Source organism: Barbus barbus (genome assembly GCF_936440315.1).
Source record: "Barbus barbus genome assembly, chromosome: 10".
NCBI classification, from domain to species: Eukaryota; Metazoa; Chordata; class Actinopteri; order Cypriniformes; family Cyprinidae; genus Barbus; species Barbus barbus.
Window position 1 is genome coordinate 20,405,101 of NC_136738.1, and position 21,583 is coordinate 20,426,683.

The window sequence follows — 21,583 nt, forward strand, 5'->3', positions numbered from 1 at the left end:
GAGCTCTGCTGACCCCGCCCCTCTCTTCCATGGGATGACGAGCAGTACTGTTTACTTTAGCCAAGAAACTGGCTAACTAGCACATTATTAGGAAAGGTGATTTGCAAAGATTCATAAAAACCTTATACTCATTTCTTCTGTAGATGAAGCTGGCTCACGAATGATTCGCGAGAACATAGACGCATTTAGGCAGATCGGGATCGGCACATTCCCTTCAAAACGAAAGTAATGTTAATCCTCTGCGTCTTCAACGACTCAGATGTTGGGAGTTCATGGCATAGAAATTCCTCCTATGTTCATTATAACATCCAACAACAGAACACTTCAATCGCTTAATCGGAGGCATCTTGTCTTCCCCTGCACCGGAGTCAACACAATGGCAGACAGCTCTCAGCTCACTCAAGGCGGGTCTAAGGTAAGACGACCTTGTCAATCAACTATCGTGGGAGGGGCCTGTACAGAACTACGTCATTCTGACAGGAATCTCAGAACAGCCTGATCTGAGAAAGGGGATTTTAAAATACGGGTAAAAAAAAAAAAAAACACTGGGTGGATTTTTATCATTATAGGATAGGTGTGTGTACACACTTCCAACACACATTTATGTTCAGACAACTTGTAAAGTGAATTTTGCATCCGATGACACCTTTAAACACGTTCTAAACATGAAACATGTCAAAATTGGCAGCTTGTCCAGTCAGATGCTCTGACAGATATTTGTACTGTTTAGGGCGTTTGAGATGCGTTTTCCTCAGTGCATAACTTACATTTCTCAGTTATATTCTCCATATTAACTCCAACTCCATATTTAAGGATTAAGCACTAAGCATTAAGAATTAAAGGGGTCATATGATCCGATTTCAAGTTTTCCTTTCTCTTTGGAGTGTTACAAGCTGTTCATGCATAGATAAGATCCCTGAAGTTGCAAAGACTAAAGTCTCAAACCAAAGCGATATTCTTTATAAAAAGTTAAGACTCTGCCACGCCCCCCTAAAATGGCTCATTCAAACACGCCCCCACATCTACGTCACTGTGTGGAGAGATTTTCATAACACCGCCCAAATGTTTAAGCAAAGAAAGGGGGCGTGATTTTTATTCTCGCTGTAGTATTGTTACTGCCGCCGGTGCCATGTCGTGGAGACGCTGCGTTTCGTTGTGAAAGTGAAACTACTTTGTTTGGGCTTCCAAAAGCGGACACAACTAGAAATCAGTGGTTAAGTTGTATTTACAACACTGTTCCAGAACAACTCAACCCAAATATTAGACTGTGTGCGGCGCATTTTACAGAGGACTATTTCCTGAACCTGGCAGGAGAGTAGCCTTGCTTGCTGGCTTGCACAAAGGCTGTTTCTATAAAGTGGGGCAATTTAAACTTTTCAAGGACAGTCTGGCGCTTCTGACTCACAGCCTGCAAGTACGTTTCTGCTACTGCCTATTCAAACGCGACTTGTTTGTCATTTCTCCAATCCCAAATGCAGACATGGTAACTGACATGTCTTTTCAGCAACAACTTTTCACTTGAGAAAGTAATATTCTGGATAGAGGACTTGAAGTTAAAATGTCTTGATGATTTTATTACAAACATACAGCTTTTCGCTTGACAAGACGTTAATTGATGGACTGCAGTCATGTGGATTACTTGTGGATAATTAGAATTTTTTCATAATTCACTCTCATTCTGACGGCACCCATTCACTGTAGAGGATCTATTGGACGGTAAGTGAAAAAAAAATGCTAAATTCCTTCAAATCTACTCCAATGAAAAAAAACTGAGGGTGAGTAAATCTTCAGCTAATGGGCCTCATTTACAAAACGAACGTACGACAACTTACGAAAATTGGGCGTATGGTCGTTTCTACGCAAAACTTGGAATTTATCAATATGGGCGTGAGCGGTGGCTACGATCAAATCTCACGTCAGGTCTGAGCTAGTGTACGCAAGTTTTTGAGTTAGCCTGAACTTGCGTGCAGCATAGAGAATTTCAGAGAATTGTATAATGACAGCATTTTGTTCATTTAGATTATTTTCCCAAATCGACAAATTAAGCTTTTTGTTTTGTTTTTTTTCCTTTCAGGGCTTTAGCTTTATGCGCAAATAGCATCATAAACAGACCGTGAGGAATAACACATTGTCGTATCACACACCTGCAGCGCTTCTGTGAATTGAGAAAAACTAATTCTAAAATTAATCAAATAAATATGGCTACACAAAATATATTTCTCTTAATTAACAGATTAAAAAACAAAAAAAACAGTGTGACAAGTATAGGCCATTTGGCTGTCGAATGAGAGAGGCTTGTGAGCCCAATGCCGTTTAGTTTCGCTTTAATTCATTCATTTTAGCTTGACGTTGTATTCTGTTTATAATGAATGCCAGTATAGCCTAATTTGTGTTTTACTTCAGTTTAATATAAAATTTTATAGCTACTATTTTTTGTTTATAATCTTTATAAATGTATAAATGTATATACATTTTTCATTATATTTACTGGTATTTAATATACATATAAATTAATGCCATTGTTTGCAATTATAAGGTTAACAGGTGTTTTTGGAGTAAGATCAATTTCTCTTTCATTAGATTACTTCCTCTTTTTGGCCGGGTTACGTTTCTCCGTGTCGTAAACTCTAGGGGCGAGGCTTCTAAACCGGGGTGTTTTTAGGGGCGTGATATTCAAATGACGATTGTTTTCTGCCACCACATTTATCAACATAAAATCTTTCGTACGATGGGATTGGCGGCATACGAATGTTTCATAAATCACACGTGAGCTTTGTCGTAAGTTGATTTGTGCACTCGTTTCTACGTTAGATTGATAAATGAGACCCAATGTGTTTATCTGCATTTCACAACAGCTTTCAATGCAGCTCATCCTATCAGGATTCAGAACTATTTATTTTATAATATTTTTTCCCCCTGCACAGACAGTCTTCGTTACATCAGCAGCAGAGTAAGTCACAAAGAGGATCAATAGTGGTTTCTTTGTTCAGGCACGCTCGCATGTACACACACAGATCAGATTCAGTCCCAGTAGTCAAATCTTCTTTAGCTCTGTAGCTGAGAGCCAGCGATAAACAACACACACAAACAAACACAGAAATGATTAGGGATGGCGAACTGCGCAAGCACGTCTCATCATTGGAGGGTGCGAACTGTAGACGGCACACAAAAGTGGATGTAGATGGGATTGCCTGTGTCTGTCCTTACCAACCTGAACCGAATCAGCCTGCAAGAGCAGTAATTTACATGTAAATGAGACACCAACATGCATGTGCACTCCTTACTCACCGAAGATATTGGTGGAATGTCCTTTCTTGGCGATGGGTTTGAGCTCATTGTGGCCCCAGCCGTATTGCCTGTAGCTGTCCCACGCATGTTTCATCATCTAGAACCCAGAAATGACAGGAAGTTAGCCTTGCCCATGAATATCAAGAAGTATAGCAAGTATCTGCATTACAGAACCCTGATACAGCCAAATCCTACTGATTGGTTCATCTAGACCTGCCTGCCTTCATGACATCTTCATTGAAAACCTTTTAAAAACACCGCCTGGAAACAACCCCATTGTTTGATGCAAAATATAGCAACATGAAAGCTAAAAAAAGCTGTTTGGTCTGATAACGTACAATGCATTTTTAACAGGGTAGAATAATACAGGGATGCAACAAAGGCCTTTGATGTGAAAGATGAAGCGTCGCAGCAGACATGTCCTGTTACCCAGAAGCCCCCGCTGTGACCATGACCGCGTCTGCTGCGCTGTCATTCCCCTTTCAGGTCACTGGCCAGCAGCACCCTGGCGATGTATCTTCACTCTGTGCATGTGTGTTTTTCTTTTTTCCCCCCACTGGGGAAAGATGAATGGACACAGTGTGTGTCTGCGTCTCTAAGCGTGTCTTTGTCTCAGCTGTGGCTCTAGGCGTCTTCTCTCTGAGCTCTCTCGCTCGCTCGCTTCCATTAAACGGCTGGCTGAAATTCAGCTCTGAGCCGCTCCACATTTAGACATGTCTTCAAACATTACCACTTTGGAGTAGTACTTCCTCCAAAAGCAGAACGCTTGTGACAAGGCTGATAAGGTGCGTGAAAAGCAAAAGAACAAAATTTCGGTTCTAGCGCTTGTAGTCTACAGCCGATGTTGGATGCTGCTACAGTAAGTAAAATTTCAGCCAAACAAGGTATATTATTGTTGCCTATTGTTTGAAATGGCCTCAGCATAGGGGAGCATGCCAATGATGCCTTAAAATGCTGACTAGGTAGGCTAAGGCTTGGAATGGAGCTTATGAACACAGATGCAGTAGACGTCTCTGTCAAGTGTTGTTGTAGGCTGCCATCCCAAGCACAAGCCATGATTCTGCTCCGCTGTTCTCAGCCTAAAAAGCATAAACCCAGGAGGGAGCCAAGTCAATGAAAAGAAGTCAATAATTGCATTTTGTTCTAGGCTTTCAATCTTTCCATGACACGCTGTGCGCACAAAAGATTATGAATTACCACAATGCAGTCTTTCCTCTAGGTTTCCAATGGACAGAAGACTGGCATCTGATTAGAATGATTGTTAAACCAGTTTAGGGTAGACAAATTAAAGCCGTGATAAGCAAAAAAAGCCTAAAATATGAACTGTAAGCAGATGGGGAGCTATGCGTCTACAGATTTCTCTTTCCTGTAAATTCCCACTTGATCATGTGTAACTTCCAACCTCTCTCATGTTTTATTCAAGGGCTGTTCAGGGTCATTCTGCCTGTCAATTAACAGTTGTTTTGACTAAGTGGAGGCCTTGTGAAGCGTTGAGAGCAGAGCCTATCTGACACGAAGGGAACTTAAGCTGGCGGTTAAATTAAGCCCATGCTTTTAACTACCCCATGAAGATGTGTCTACAGGGACACTAACGCATGAGAGATGAACAAGGTTAGACAGTCACGAGTGGCCTAAGGGGTATGTTTTCCTTTCTTTTTTTTGTGCTAATTCTGTGAAAATGAAAAATTCTGTCTTTATTTACTTATCCTAATGTCATTCAAAACTTGTATGCTGTTATTTTTTCCTCTGAAATAAAAAAAGATTTTTTTTGAAGAATAGGCACATAGCTCTTGTATGTCTTCCATACAACTCCTCAAAGAAAACAATAACACTTTAGTATAGGGACTAATTCTCACTATTAACTAGTTGCTTATTAGCATATTGGCTGTTTATTAGTACTTATAAAGCACATAATCTGCATGACCATACTCTACATCCTTAATCCTACCCAGTACCTTAATTTAACAACTACCTTACTAACTATTAATAAGCAGCAAAGTAGGAGTTTATTGAGGCAACAGTCGTAGTTAATGGTTCTATTGCAAGTCTTCTGAAGCTATTTCACAGCTTTGTGTGAGAAACGTATGGAAATTCAAACCATTATTCAGCAATTAACTTTCTCTCCAGCAAACTGTGATTTAGTGAGCTGGACTCTGAACAAATCAGTCTGTCAGTCGATTTGTGAATCAGTTCGATCAATAGAATGATTATTTTAGTGATCTGTTTCCAGAGTTCAACAAGATATATGGACCACCTTTATGTATATCTTGATATATGAAAATCAGCTGTCAATATTCTTAAAAAAAAGAGTTCCATTTAAGTTTAAATTGATTTTTACCTTTAATAAAGCATTATTTTCTAAAAGTGAACCCCTCCCTCCGTATGTACTTGAGTTTTGTGCGCGTTTATGAGCACTATAATATAGTTTAATGTTACACCTTATTTAAAATAAAACAAAGCAAAGAACAAATGTTGTATCATTTATTATAGTACATCATTATACAGCAGTAATTGACTGGCAGAATCTATGGCAGGTTTCAATGGCCAAGGCCCGCCCATGAGGCCATTTGACTGACATGTCAAACAACCAATCACAGTTCGTTTCGTTTAGCGTCACGTTTCGGGGCATGGAAATGTCGCCACAATAACAAACCAGTGTGTGAAACTCTCGGATGCATTTTAAAAGATTCTATGCCGCAAACTAAGTATTTCACATACTTTTGAAAATCCAGCATTTAGTTGACCCTGATAAGCGTTCGTCGTCGCAGTTGTAAATACGACGGCTTTCTTCTTTCCAGTGTTAATTTTGGCAGGCATTTTTGATTTAGTCTTAGTCTTTATCTTGAGACGAAATAGCTTAATAGTCTTAGTCACATTTTAGTCATTTTAGTCTTAGTTTTAGTCATAGTTTTAGTCTAGTTTTAGTCTAGTTTTAGTCGACGAAAAGTCATTGCATTTTTGTCAACTTTTAGTCATTACTTTTAGTCAAACTGCAGTTACCAACATTTATTTTGGTAGCTATTTTATATGTAGTATTCTAACAAAAACAGTCATCAATCCTTCTCTCTTTAGACCAAATCAATTAAGCTTAGTTATGAGAAATTTGAATCAAGGATTGAATTTGGAAAAACTGGTATTTTTCAGATACAGTAGGTTTACTTAACAAGTATACATTTATTTAACATCTTTTGTTGGTTAACATTTATGACAGATAATTAGGAATGCTGTCCATTTAAGACGGAAGGTATGCATGTAATAGCCTACTGACATACATTCAGTTTTCACCCACCTATTTAAGCTCACTTAAACCATAACGGACTGTATTTCCGTGAGATACTCTACATGAGAGACATTTGGACTGCTGTGTGTGTATTTGAGCACTGAGAACTGATCGCGCGCTGTATGAGAACTGAAGAAGTGGAGCGTGTGCGAGAGAGAGGACTTCTATCAGTGCGTTTCCGCCTATCGCACCTTCACTGACTTTAAGTTAATCGACAATGAATTGTGACTCCCGGGAAAAATGGGACGTCTGGTCACCCACTCCCTAACCCTTCAGGTGCTTCAGGCCATTGTTTCAGATCGCTAGTTCGCGTTTTGGTAGCCTATCCGTCCACTGCGGCTGCCATGCAAACGCACCTTATCCAATGACAGAGACGCACATTTTGAAAGACAAGAGTTAACTTAGCCTATAGGATGTATTTTGAATGTCCAGTAGTCCTCAAATAACATTTTAGTGCCGTCTCGTCTTGTTAACGAAGATAGTTTTTATCATCAGATATTATTTTTAGCTCGTCAACGTCTCGTCTTAGTCACAGAAAAAAGGTTAGTTGACGAATATTTTTCGTCGTCGTCGACGAAATTAACACTGCTTCTTTCGTGAGGGGGTTTGGCGCCATCGCCATGGCATCTTTATTTCCCGGCGGACCGAAAATAAACGCGACACTCGCGTCTCCCGGAAATCCGGTTTAATTCAACCAGTCAGATGATGACTTAAACATTCCTGAAGTGTTTGCAGAAAAGTGTGGCATATGCATCAGACGTTTAGCCAACGGTCGGTGGGCGTGACGTCTGAGGCTGAGACTATACTGCGGGACACGGCAGACTAGCGGTCCGCATGTGTACTGCACGTCGACACAGATGACGACACCGAAGTATAAATGAAAACCGATGCACAGCTTACGGCGTAGGTCTGACGCAGAAGTATAAATTGGGCTTAAACGTGCACATAACCCGCTTCATCACCACGTAGGCTAATGTATGCATGCACTCCGTGGGTGGTTTGTTTGGTTTTTTTGCAAAATACTCGATACTGTCAAATTGCATATCGTTAAAACAACAATTCCAATATTATCACAGACAATACATAATCGCACACCCCTAATACACACACACACAACTATTTTTTTATTTTTATTTTCTCCTCAATGGAAATAAAACAAATACACTAAAGAGAGGGACGAGAGAATAAGCGAGAAACAAATGTGTAATATGTAAAGACTGCTCGAATTATATGTAAATTTTAGAAAGGCATTATGACCCTTCATTTATCATTTGACAGTATTCCTCCATGGACTGTGTTCATTTAGTGTCTCACATACAGTGCTGAAAGACTCTAGATCAACAGGTTCCTGAAAAATTAGGTTCCTGAAAATGAAGGCTGCGCCGTATCGCTGAGTTTGAAAGCGCATTTACTCTTAAAGTCCCAAATGAGCACCCATTTCAGCAGTCCTTCACAAAAAATAAAAATAATGCAATGACTAAGCATGCACACTCATGCAGATTCCCAGTCCTTAGCAAACACAGAAAACCCTTTTTAGAGAATTCCAAAATGAACATAAAAGCCTAAAATTAAAACAGATCTGCACGAAACATTTAAGTGACAGTTTGGATTTAAACCTGAAAATTAGGACCCCTCAACTCAAAGCCCATTTGAACAATACCATTCAAACCACATATTCTCTCTCATGCCTTCCTCATTTCCAGATATTAAGTTTTTTTTTAAGCTATCTGTATTCATCAAGCAGTTTTGTAGTTTTCTCTGTAAACTCAGTATTCGGTGCATCCGCACAAAGTGACTAATTGATTTACTGTATCGGTCCCTATGGATCGGCAGTCGTGTTCATATCAATTCCAAAGCAGACAGATATGATCATCTCCACCCTCCCATCAATCGAACACAGTGCAATGTAGAGAGAACAAAGAGAGCGATAGATGAGCCTTGTCGGTGCTTTCTGCTCAACTGCTTGAGTGATTTCAATTACCATCCGGCTGCCGGGACACTTGTTTGAACAGTGATCAGCGCTCGTATCAGCTCTGTGGGTGGATTGGTTATGCCTGTCAGGCCCTGCCTTCAGACTCCATGAAAGTCAGAGCGTAAAACAAATGAAAATGTATGTTCTCAAAACCTGTAAGTGGTTACAATGCATCTCCCTCTTTCCTGAGGGCACTGCCAGCGCCACCTTTCTTGAAACCGTTTGCTGCTTTCAGGCGCTCTAATATGATTTTTCTTCTCATTATCATTGGCCTTTTATTTTTGGAGTGCATGATTGCCAAGGAGCAGCAAAAGCACTTGGGTGTGTTACAAGGGGCATGCTGATGGTTTTTCCACAGTGCACTGGGATTTAAGAGTGAGAGGGAGATCCTTTTAGAGCACATCACACTGTCTGGAAGGATTCCTAGAGCAAAGACAAAGCCAACGCTGGAGCAAAGGGTGAAGAGAGAGAGAGCGAGGCAAAAGAAAGCCTACAATAGGTTTCCAAAGAAAGAAAGAAATGAGAAAACAAGGGAACAAAAGGAGGAAAAAGGAAATGAGACAAGGCAGACAAACATTCGGTAGAAAGAATTGAGTGGGAGAATCAGTCGTTTCAGTATGGATGAGCTCCCTAGACAACTACACATACTAGAGGTTTTGATGCAGACTATGAAAGTGCGAAACTACAAAACTGACTTTGGTGAATTGCCTAAAAGACTAGTTAATGAAATGTTAATGAAAATTCTGTCGTTTGTTACTCACCCTTACGGTTTCAAGTAGGGGTGGGCGATATGGGAAAAATATCATATCACGATTTTTTTTAGAAATATCACGATTCACGATTTTATCATGATTCTTTGTCATGTTGGTTTTACAAGTTGTCTGAGCATTACAGCCAAACTAGAAAGACAAAGCCTTTCAAGGTAACAAAAAACAAAAAAAAAGACATGGCAGATATTTAGGCCAAAGTGGGCGAAGATAAAAATCTTTGTTCATTCTATCTTTCTTATTAAAAAATAAGAACAAAGATACAAATTACAAATACACATAATATACAAATAAAACAAACAGTGCTTTATTTTCCAGGTACAAAATGAACAAATATAAAAATAAAACACAGATATTCTGTCATCTGTCTGTCAATTCTGTCATAATGTTTTATTGTTATACCATCATTTACTCAAAAGTTGTTTTAAACCTGAATGAGTTTCTTTCTTCTGCTGAACATAAATGTTATTTTGAAGAAGGTGGAAAACCAATCAGTTGCTGGTCCTCAGTGACTTCCATAGGATTGTTCTCTCCTGCTATCAAAGTCAATGTAGACCAGCAACTGTTGGGTTACCCTCATTCTTCAAAATATCTTCTTTTGGGTTCAGCACAAGAAATTAATAGAGGTTTGGGACAACATGCGAGAGAGTAAATAATGACAGAAATTTAATTTTAGGGTGAACTATCCCTTTAATGACAGTTGACAGCATGTTTAGTGTCCTGTCCCTTTAAGAGCTGCACGCATCTAATATACAGGCACGCATCCGTTTCTCTCTTAACTATTTACTTTCATTTTAGACATAACCAACTCAGTCTGTATGTAAACCTTGTGTGTTTTGACAGTATTAGCGCAAAAAATAAGTTAGTTGAGTAATCAGTCGCTGTTAGACAGGCTTTTTAGTGTCCGTGCTTCAGGTATATGCGCTCAGAAAAAGCGCACGTCAGACCAGTCATGACGCGCGAATTAAACATTTAACCAGCAAGGCTTGTGTGCAAATAATGTACTTTTGCGATCATGAATAAGTGCAGTGTCCTGTCAGAGTAACTCTACTGCTATATGTCCTGTTGTACAGTATATAGAGACGGAGGCACCAGAGCTGTATTTGACATAATGTGTGCTGTAGTACGATACTACGATATTTCTTCAAAAGCAGATCGTGGAGACATTTTTATCGTCCACGATCAAAAATCGTCATATCGCACACCCCTAGTTTCAAGCCCGTAGGACCTTAGTTCATCTTCAGAACACAAATTAAGATATTTTTGATAAAATCCGAGAGCTTTCTGACCCTCAATAGACAGTAACACAACGTCAGCTTCTGCTTCACAATTATGCATAATTACACACACGCAAGCCTAAGCCAAACCCTAACCCTTACCATGTCATTCCAAACCTGTATGACTTATTCAGTGAAACATTAACTTTAATAAAAGAAATAAAGATTAATTTACCATGGTTAGAATTAAATCTTACCAGTGGTTCCCAACCTGGGGCCGGTACACTGCTTAGACTAGAGGGACATAACAGTTGAGTTCACAAGAGAGGCGAGCAAAAAAAATGCTTTGAGGTCAAATATGGATGCAAAAAACCTTGCTCCAAACTAGGGGTGTCAGAATATACCAGTTGATAACCATGGAATTTAAATAAAATACTTTAATACTACACATACAATATCATAAATAATCCAGCACCACCAATGTAGTATGTGGCACCATTCTGCTGGTTGCTATGAGTCATAAAAAGAAAAAGAAAACAACAACACAACAGTGTGTGGCTGACACATGCACTCGAAAAAAGTTTGCTCACTAATATGAGAGTGTTTTGGATTTGTAAAACACATGGTGCGCTATACAGACCAGTCTGCAGGTAGTGCAGATAAAAAGGAAAATCTATTTATACAAGTATTGCTTACAAGCTCTCTCTCCACCTCCCTACACTCATATTTTGAGTGTGATTCAATGGCCAAAAAAAGAAAATAACAAAAGTAAATAAATATTTCTATATTGCGAATTCTTTTGGCACTGATAATAGTGTAGTGAAAACCCGATATCAGCCTTATTCCAAATGATCAGGCACTGAATGGAACCAGCTGATAATCACTTTCTTTGATTTAATACATGATGGTCTTTCAACTTTCACATGATGCAAAAGACGCTCACACATCATAGGAGGTATGAGAGAGGTTTAGAAAAGTTAGAAACAACTGTTCTAAACAAATACATAGTCATGATGCATACTGGCGCCGTTGTACTGTGGCTGCCGTCGCATCATCCAAATGGATGCTGCACATTGGTGGTGGTTGAGGAGAGACCCCTCCCCATGATTGTAAAGCGCTTTGGGTGTACAGCAATACACAAAGCGCTATATAAATGCATCGTTCATTCATTCATGATTGTGTGTGTTTGTTCCTTATGAATAATCTCATCATTGCTGAGGATGGTGAAGTTTCATGTGGTCAGCTAATTACTGCGGTGTAAAAAAAAAAAAAACAGCATTTTGAACCTGCAGCAAGCAAGCACACACACACAAAAAAATGCCCTCCACAGTTTCCTCTAGGGGGAGCTGCATTAATTAGCAATAACCCCCACCAGGCACATCCAATTCATTCATAGATCACTCTTTGCTCTACAGCAAACCAACAGAGACGAGCAACTGTGAAAAGTCCGCAGCGAGGTCAAATGAGAACTGCCGCTCTGAAAGTATCAAGCAGCAGCGCTGCAATTACCCGTTGCCCCTGGTGACGGCCTCAGTCCTGGTGATTGATTTAGACTCCTCCCATATCACCACAGAGCTGCAGGTTGAAGTTACGGCGCTATAACCTGAGACCTGAAATCCACTGAGACAGACTGAATCCCATCAGACAGAGCCTCAGCGCAATAAATGCGACGATCCAATAGAGGCCAGGCGAAGGGATAAATTTACTTTAATAGCATTCTGACACTGAAAGACTCAAGACAGTTATTCTGTTTTGGAGACGGCCTTTAAACATCACACCCAGACATTACTGCACTACCCTACCTTGTGGCATGTCAAATATAACCCATCATTCACGTAATTCAGATATATTGCCCTTCAATTGCTGTTCAAGGTCCTTGTTTTAGTTTCATCTCGACTTTATTCCACTGCGTCTGGTTTTGTAGACTTTAAGAAGAGCTGGATCTGGAACATTTTCCACTTTTGTTTTTTATCTGCTGTCTCTATCTTTCTGTTACTTGGCTCGGCTGTTCACTGAACGCTCTCTCCTTCTTATCATGAGTAGACACGCTCCTTACTGCTAATTGGCTACAAGTTTGTTTTGGTACTCGGCCCGACTCAGTTTTCTAAAGCATTTTTGAAAAATTACATAGCCCACCTTTAAAATGTTCACTGGCATAAATATTGCACAAAGTTTACATGTGTGCAAACGCGTGCTTGTGTGATATGCATTGGCTTCCCTTCATGGTTTAAAACAGAAATATTTCCAACATTGCGGCGTAACCAATTACCCCGGCCCCCGTATCGAAAACATAACGAACCGTGACACCACTGTGTCGTATCGAACCGAACCGCCATGACCATTGGGCACAAACTTTTATGATGCATACTAGACCGTCTCAATTTAGCATTTAATGACGAGGAGGACTGTAGCTTAGAAGTCATAGAAGGAGTGGGGGTTTAGGAAGGACGCAGCCTTGCTAGGAAGCAGCCTTCCGATTGAAAAGCACCACTACAAACTTCCAGGCAGGTATGTTGGAGCAGCTTGGGGCTAAACTCCGCATATTGTGCCGTGTTTTATCATTATGTCATTTCATCATGTTGCATTATATTTATAATATTATATTGTATAAAAATATAAATGAAGAATACAATGACGACACAACAATATGATCCAAATGATGACAATTCACATTTTATATTGTTTGTCATATTGTACCAAAGTCCCTTTAAGGCAAATCATGTCATTCGGCGGCCATCTTTGAAATGCATCTTGGGCATGCAACTGCAACTCCCATCTCTTCAACATCAAAATTCTCCAAGACTGTTCACAAGCTTATGATTAAATGTCATATTTGAAATCACCAATGAAATCTGACAACTGTATCATAAAATGTTGTTTATTTTGCTCAAATAGCTTTAAAAAAAGCTTATTTTTTCAGGCTAGATCATCCAGTGCGCATGCACAGTCCTAGGCGCACGTCTCAAAGCTCTGACTGTTTCTATAGCAACCGGGACTTTTAACGGCAGCTGCAGTGATGCGCTGACTTTACCGATTAGGGATTGGCTCTTTTACTCAGAAGGCGGGTCTTTGTTCGATAGAGTGGCCATATTGAGCGGTGCATTTTTCCCCATTCAAAACTAAACGAGTGACACGTCTTGGGTATTCTATAGTCTTTGATTGTACTTTGCTGTGTCATGTATCCTATTGTATTGTTGATTTCACTTACGCTTTTAAATGCAGGCACAATTATTCCCTCAGTGACCTTGACTGCTGCGTATAGTCTCACCTTCTCCCCATCTCATCCTCTGTGCATATGCACAGCCATGAACCTGCCCTCTGATGCTCTTCGGGTCTCAACACCCTGCAGGGTAAATGCTCACACTGCCAAAAATACTAACATTAACAGAGCTCCTGATTCTCACAGCAACATGCCACAAATACAACACGCGCCAGATAATTGGCCTGGTGGCTAGTAGACAAGTTTTGACGTATTACAAGGTGGAGCTCACGCGGCTAATGAGAGTTCAAGTTCAGTTCACACAAAACTCCAGATCCCATTTCCCCTGACAAGCATACTTCTTCAATGATCCCTATTCATGTAGATCAATCCTTAAGTAGGGTTCTATGTCTAATCACAGAATCCAATCCTAAAAATATGTTGCAAATTTGGGATGAATAAATAAACAGTATGTCAATTAAATTATAAAAATGCTATTTAAATATGACTAGTGCATGTTTTGCGTGGCTTTGTGAATGAATGGCGCAGTTTCGTCTACTATGCATTCTCAAGCAAGCCCTGCAAACCACCATCAGACCAAGCAAAAGCACTAGCAAAGACACACTCGGATTGTGAGAAAACTCACACACACGCGCACACACACACACACACACTCTCATACAGTCCGTAATCCCTGTTATGGCTGAGTGCTGTGGAGGAAGGAACTGAGGAACGTTTGCTGAGGGCCCCTTAGACAAATCAATATGACTAAGCTAATGAGTTAATGTAGAGAGAGTATTATAAGTAATTACATTCAGAGAATTGTCAAAATGAGACTTCTGCAAGTGTGTAGAGAAGAGTTTATGAAAAGATTATAAAAAGCACTGCACTGGGATGATAAATCCATTTAAAATGCAGAAGATTGAAAAAAAAAAAAAAAACAGACACTATGTGAAAACCCAAATACATACAGAGAAAGAGTGAGATACAGAACAAGTGAAGAAGGGCCGCTTTCCCTACATAGCCTATGTTAGCAGAAATATACAGATGAATAGCATTTTAGTCTATTTTTGTTACACATAGCTTGTGAACTCATGCTTCAGTTTACTAGATGACATAAATTGGATATTGCCACTCTCAGACACACACACACACACACACACACACACACACGTACATTTGTTTTTGTGAATTGTGGGGACATTCCATAGGCGTAATGGTTTTTATACTGTACAAACCATATTTTCTATCGCCCTACACCAACCCTACATCTAAACCTACCACTCACAGGAAACTTTGTGCTTTTTACTTTCTCAAAAAAACTCATTCTGTATGATTTATAAGCCTTTTAAATTATGGGGACATGGGGAAATGTCCTCATAAATCACCTTCTCCTTGTGATACCCATGTCATACCCATGTCATTATACAAATTTGTGTCCTCATGTGTCCTAATTTGTAAGTCACTTTGGATAAAAGCATCTGCTTAATGACTATAAATGTACGTATAACATGAATGAATGGGAGCTCCTATGCCTCTGAGTCTCAGCTACAATGGTGTTATGGGCTGTCAGCTACAGTTTGGTGTTTATGTGCTGTTCTAGGTAGATTCATAAATCTAAATTTGGATCTAATAAGATTTTATAATGACCAAGTTTGTAATCATCCTTAATCACACTTCCGATAACCATTTTATCATTTGGCCGGTATTAGAGTAAATAATTGCTTTCCTGTATAAAGATGCACCTCTGTTACGCTGTATAAAAATGACAGTCTGCTGTTTCAGTTACCCTGCTTCTAAGCTTACCTTGTGAAACAGATCTGAGATTCATGCTACAATATCAGGTTCTATCACATAAACTCCTTTAACACACACTCTTCACATGCAAAAGCAAACAACAAACCCTGACAGACACCATTAACAATGTACACAGCAAACTTCTCTGCCACCTTATCTTTCTCCTCTGAGCTTTGGAAACATAGCAGCTAATCCACATAAGAAAGATGAATTCAGCACTTTCGTTTAATCACACGAAGCAAGAGAGGTGTGTTACTGTAGCAAAGGAGAGAGAGAGGCATTATGGAAGCATCTTTTCCCGTCAGCTCCTGTCCCTTCAACAGGCTCTGCATAGCTAGCACTGCGCTAATTCAACAGAAGCTCAGTAAATCATACAAAACACATACAACAGGCAGATCTGTGGTTACTTTGGGTAAAAACAAATTATGAAAGACAACAATCAACACGTAAGACAGGTTTGTGTAAATGTGAATGTGGTTACATTGTAAACTCTGTGTGTACATAATGTGTGAGGTAAAGTTAGTGTTGACATGTATGCGCAACGTCTACGTAGTGCTTCAATGGTTGTGTGTATGTGTGAGGTAAATCAAATGAATGTTGTACTGTTTTGTGTGTATGTATGAAGTAAATATAGTGTGTTAGCACTGAGGTAAATCGAGGATGTTTGCACAGAGCATTTAAGAAAGGGGAATATGTTAGCACTTAGCATACATTAAGTAAACCTGGCGTATTTGCTTTTTAAGAGTAGTAAATCTAGTGTTAAGGTAATAGTTTTGTGTGACTCACTGTCCTAACAGATGCAAAACAATAAGATTATATCAATAAGCAATTTTTATGCCCACACCAGATGCAACATGGTTACAAGACGCAACAAAATCAATCACAATATACAGTCAATCAAAAAAGTGTGTGGGTAGGTTCTCTCTCTAAGCGCTGTCTCTCACTAACAAAACAGATAAGCGCATAATCAAATTCATAAATCATTTTAACATTATTCAAAACATATACTCAGTGACTTGATACAATCTTTGTCATCTAATACATTTACACAGGCTTCACAGTTTGAAGTTATTTTCAACATCTGAGGGAAATTATCCATAGTTTTTTTTATTATTATGTCTACTAAAGTCATGCAGAAATGATATTCAAACTCAAATTAAACAATTTTAATATTGTACAAAACATACCTAAGATAATCACTGAGCCATCAGCTGCTGTTTTTGTTGGTCAAGACATGGAAATGATACCCTTTATCCCATGTTGCAGTGTCACGTATTGTTAGGACATGGCCTAAATCTAGTCAGCATTAAATATGTTAAACTAGAGTATTAGCATTATGTGTGGCAAATAGTGTTAGCATTTTGTGCAAGGTAATTCATTAATGTTAGGGATGGGCATTTTTGGCAATTTCTCCTTTCGATGAACTATAGGTTTCAAAAACAAGTACTTGGGGGCGTGGGGCATGGCTGTAATGGAGATAATGAAAATATCTGAAGACTTATGAAAATTAATGTTAAAAATAAAATGACAAACAACAACTGTTTATTAAAACATGAACACATGATTTAAACACTGTTAGATCATGATTATGATTTCGCAATGTTATTAAAAAAGCAGCATCTAAAAAGGTGAAGCTGACCGACTTTGTCAATTAACTGTTACTGAAGCCATTTCTGACACATCCTATGATATTAATCATGACTTAGATACATAACTAAGACGTAACATTACAACTTGTATCTGCACAAAAGGATGCAAATGCCATTATGCCAGTGAGCTTCAAGTTACACGCTATAGTGAGAGAGAGAGAGAGAGAGCTGCCGAAGAGAGAGAGAGCTTTCATGACAGTGCGCTGAAACACGGGCAAGGAAAGCAGACAGAATTTCCTATAGATTTCACATTCAATATAGTTCTCATTATAATGCTATATTTATGGCAGAATTGTGCTATATTTTCATCTACATTATCAGGGATTCCTGAAATCACCTGGACCAGAAAACCAGTCATTAGGGTCAATTTTCAGAAATTGAGATTTATACATCATCTGAAATCTGAATAAATAAGCTTTCCATTGATGCATGGTTTGTTAGGATAGGTCAATATTTGGATGAGATACAACTATTTGAATATCCGGAACCTGAGGGTGCAAAAAAAAAAAAAAAGTTCTTAGCAATGCATATTACTAATCAAAAATTATGTTTTTATATATTTACAGTAGGAAATTTACTAAATATCTTCATGGAACATAATGTCCTGATGATTTTTGGCATAAAGAAAAATCCATCATTTTGACCCATACAATGCATTTTTGGCTGTTGCTACAAATATACCCCAGTGACTTAAGACTGGTTTTGTTGTCCAGGGTCACATATTAGATTAATCAGATATGCATGTAGCTAACCCAGATATCACTATGTGACTTCAACAAGCCATGCTTCTCTCTCTTCTTGGACCGCATGCTGTGGCCAGCTAAACAATCAGAGTTCAGGGTGCCGCCCAAAGTGCTGCTATAACCAATCAGAATAAAAATATTTTATTTCCCACGATCATCGTTTTCATGATCGATCATCGCTGTTTCGGCAAGTACTCGATCGCTGTTGCACATCCATAGTTAACGTGAGAGCTGCGAACTAGTACATGAGTGGGAGAGTATAAAAGTAAATGTATATGAGAAAAACTCATGAATGTGAGGAGTAAGGTTTGAGTACTGTCCTAGACTCACACAAACACAAACACAGAATGAGCTGCAATTAAACTGTAACAGCACTTAGTCATCAAACACAAACACAGCTGCTAGCATTTAAAACAAGCAATGAGAACTGCATAAAAACTGGACAGCAGGACACTTTGCTCCAGTTTTAATCATAATTCACTAACAGAAAACAGAGAGTCTGCTTTTTGAGAGAAGTATCATCAGCAGCCAGTCTTTCACTCACTCTCAGAAAGCAGAGAAACTGGCCAGTGATGCAAAGTAAAGGCTACGCTAAAGGTTGGCTTAGGAAACTGGAGTAATGTGTATCGAGGTACTAGAGTGCATTTAAATGAAGGCAGGACACACACATCCAGAGAGTAAAAAGAGGGTTAAGGCCCCAAAGCGAGCAGCAGATGGCCCCGCTGCGAGTAGTCCGCTGAGAGATGTTGGGATGCTGGATTTCATCCTGCAGGGTATTCATACAAATGTATGCATCTATGCGAGTGTTTGTAAGGAAGAGAAAAAAGAAAAAAAAAGTGGTGGACATCCTTTGATGAATAGCAGATGTCTCCTCTATAACCTGCATAGCAAATAAAGACTCCACATTCCCAATCTAAAACACATTAACACTAAGATAGAGCAGTGCCCTGTATTCTCTCATCCACATCACTTGGCAGACCTCTCATTATGGCTAATTCTGGACTTTTCACAACTCATTCTTAACCCTGGGTAAACAATCTTGTTCCACATGTTCCACAATGTTCACACAATACCCTGGGTTCGTAACTAATCAAAGGTAGTCATGTTTTTTAGACTAGGCTACATTTGTAAACCTGGGTTATTTATTTTTACTACTAGCCACGTTTACTTGTGTATCGCTTTATACAATACAAATGGTTTCTAAGAAGCTTTACAAAAATATACATAAAAATATAAGAATCAATTTTGCAAATTTAATCAAACTAGACAAACTAGTTGGTGGTCGCTAACAAGTGGCTACAGAGTGAATGGCTATTTAATAGTCCACTTTCACAGCTTCGATGTGTTTATAATCACACTCTTGTAAATTATATAACAGTCTTTAACGGAAACAGTTCTGAAATTGTGGTTTAGTTTGTTTAGAGCCTATGTTTAGACTTTTACTTGCTGCTGACTGTACTTAGACTTCAAAATTCATAAATGTTGTTCATTTGTGAAGATTACAATGAACAAGGTGTGTAAGGATTATAATTTTTTTTGGTCACAGAGCTTATTTTCTGCAATAATCCAAAAGCCAATAGAAAATCATATTGGGTTCTTGTCAAGAGAACCAGGGTGAAGCTAACCAGGGTTTAGCTGAAAAGCTCTACTGCAACAATCATCTCAGTTTTACACTCAAAGACACCAATTACTCTTGGAACATAAGCATTACTACCAACACACACTTATGTGGGGACAAAATTATCATTCTCCAAAGTACTAAAACAAAAGAAAAACATTTATTTCTAGGCTTAGGAGCTCATTAGAGACAAGCAGCAATTTGAAAGTGAAAATAATGGCATTTACTGTAAGCAGTGCTGACTCATCATCTGCAGCCCACAGGCTGTTGAGCTTTATGTAAGAGGTCTTAAAGTGTCACCGCCAACTAAAACACATTAAACTTGATCAATATAAAAAGTCAACTAGATTTGAATATCATCTGTGTTAGTAATAAGAACGCTGCAAGAAATCCCAAACCCTGAGTATGACAACTGGAACAGCAATGCTCTAATAGACATTTTCCAATCTGCTTCATTTAGGAACAGATCTCACACAGTAAGACCAATTTTGTGGTACATCTGGAAGAGTGAAAATCAAACGCTGCATGGGCCAAAACTGTTCAATTTAAAAAGGAATGTGAAGCAATTAAGTGAAAGAGAAAAACAATGACAGTGAGAGAATACATCTACAGGTGTTGCAAACATTAGAAGACAGAGTGCTTGCAGGTTCAAAGCATGTAAACTTACACACACACAGTAAAAAAAAATAAAAAATAAAAATTAAAAAAAATGTTGTTTACAAGTTTATACAACAAAAAGTTGAGAATCTCCTACAAAAATAAGTTGAGAGAACTCAAATCTGCAAAAAGCTGGTTGTCTTAATTTTAAGTTGGCTCAACTTTTTTTTTTTTTTTTACAGTGCACACACACAAACACACACACACACACACACACACACACACGCCTTACCTCTCTGATTTTGTCCCTTTTTTCCTTGGTGTCAGGGTCCCCTGGGTCACCATCGTTGACCCCTACCAGTTTGGGCATAGGTACTGGAGGCAGTGGTTTGGGTCCATCTTTCTTCTTCAGGTCCTCAGCTACCTTGGTCTTCTCTGTCTGGATCTCTGCCTTCAGCTCCTCTTTAGATTTACGGAGCTTTTCCTTAGCTTCCTGCAGTGCCCGCTCATGATCTGCCCGGATCTTGTCACGAAGGCTCTCCTCTTCCTCCCTGTAGGCGCACAGTGAAATATAACTTTGTGTTTTTTTTTGTTTTTTTTTATGTGTAGGCACCAGTCTATATTGTATTCATACAACATGCTTTATAAAATGTTCAAATTATGTTAATATAAATACAAAAAGTTTATACTGCCAGCTTTTTACAGATCTACTGCTTGTGGAAAAAAGTTTTTTATTTTAAAGAATTGAATACATTTATTCAGTAAGGCCTTGCTTTTTTTCATTTTTTTTTAAAGTGACATTTATGCTACAAAAGAATTATAGAATTATAAACATTTATAAAAGAATCATATGACACTGAAGACTGAAAAGACCAAAAAAAATCATCTGTCATCAAAAAAAAAAACCCAAAAAAACTATAAAAATGTATTTATTTATACAAATATGATATCCACAGAAGGAAGAATTGAACTCCACCCACAGAGGACAGTACACCAACAACAAACAAACCGCATCAATCTCTCCAACAAACCAACATAGGTTTATAACCAAACAAGAGTCAGCTCATATAAATGTCTTAGGGTTCTGTTGTAAATCTTCCAGTCAGGGGACAAATGGCAGATATTAGACTGCAGGAACAATAATCACAGACTTTTATACTGCTCGCAACTTCTATAATGAGGCAGACAATCCACTCGCAGGCATTTCTTCTACAATTGAAAAACAGAGAACATCTCAACATCAGCTTATGTAATGCCGCTGAGCCTGTGATTCTGCACCTTTGCTGAATCTAAAGCACCAAAGCAAAATAAATTATATTTGTACATTATAAGCTTGCAGTCTGAATAGAATGTGATGAGTTAAAAAGAGCCAGATACTGTGAAATAAAAGAAAGACAATAAACATACACAAACATCTTTCAATTGCATTGACATTGCTGGCATAAAACGTAAAACA

The 21,583-nt window shown here is 38.7% G+C and overlaps 1 protein-coding gene across 1 annotated transcript in view; it reads right to left on the bottom strand.

Moving 5' to 3' along the window:
• Positions 1 to 21,583, bottom strand: part of LOC306875719 (mannosyl-oligosaccharide 1,2-alpha-mannosidase IB-like) — an 83,037-nt gene that overhangs the window by 46,103 nt on the left and 15,351 nt on the right. Inside the window, exons 3-4 of the mRNA XM_079426425.1 lie at positions 20,420 to 20,678; positions 3,289 to 3,385 (exon numbers count right to left, since the gene is read on the bottom strand). Coding sequence (XP_079282551.1) covers positions 3,289 to 3,385; positions 20,420 to 20,678 — 356 coding nt within the window. The remainder of the gene's footprint in view (positions 1 to 3,288; positions 3,386 to 20,419; positions 20,679 to 21,583) is intronic.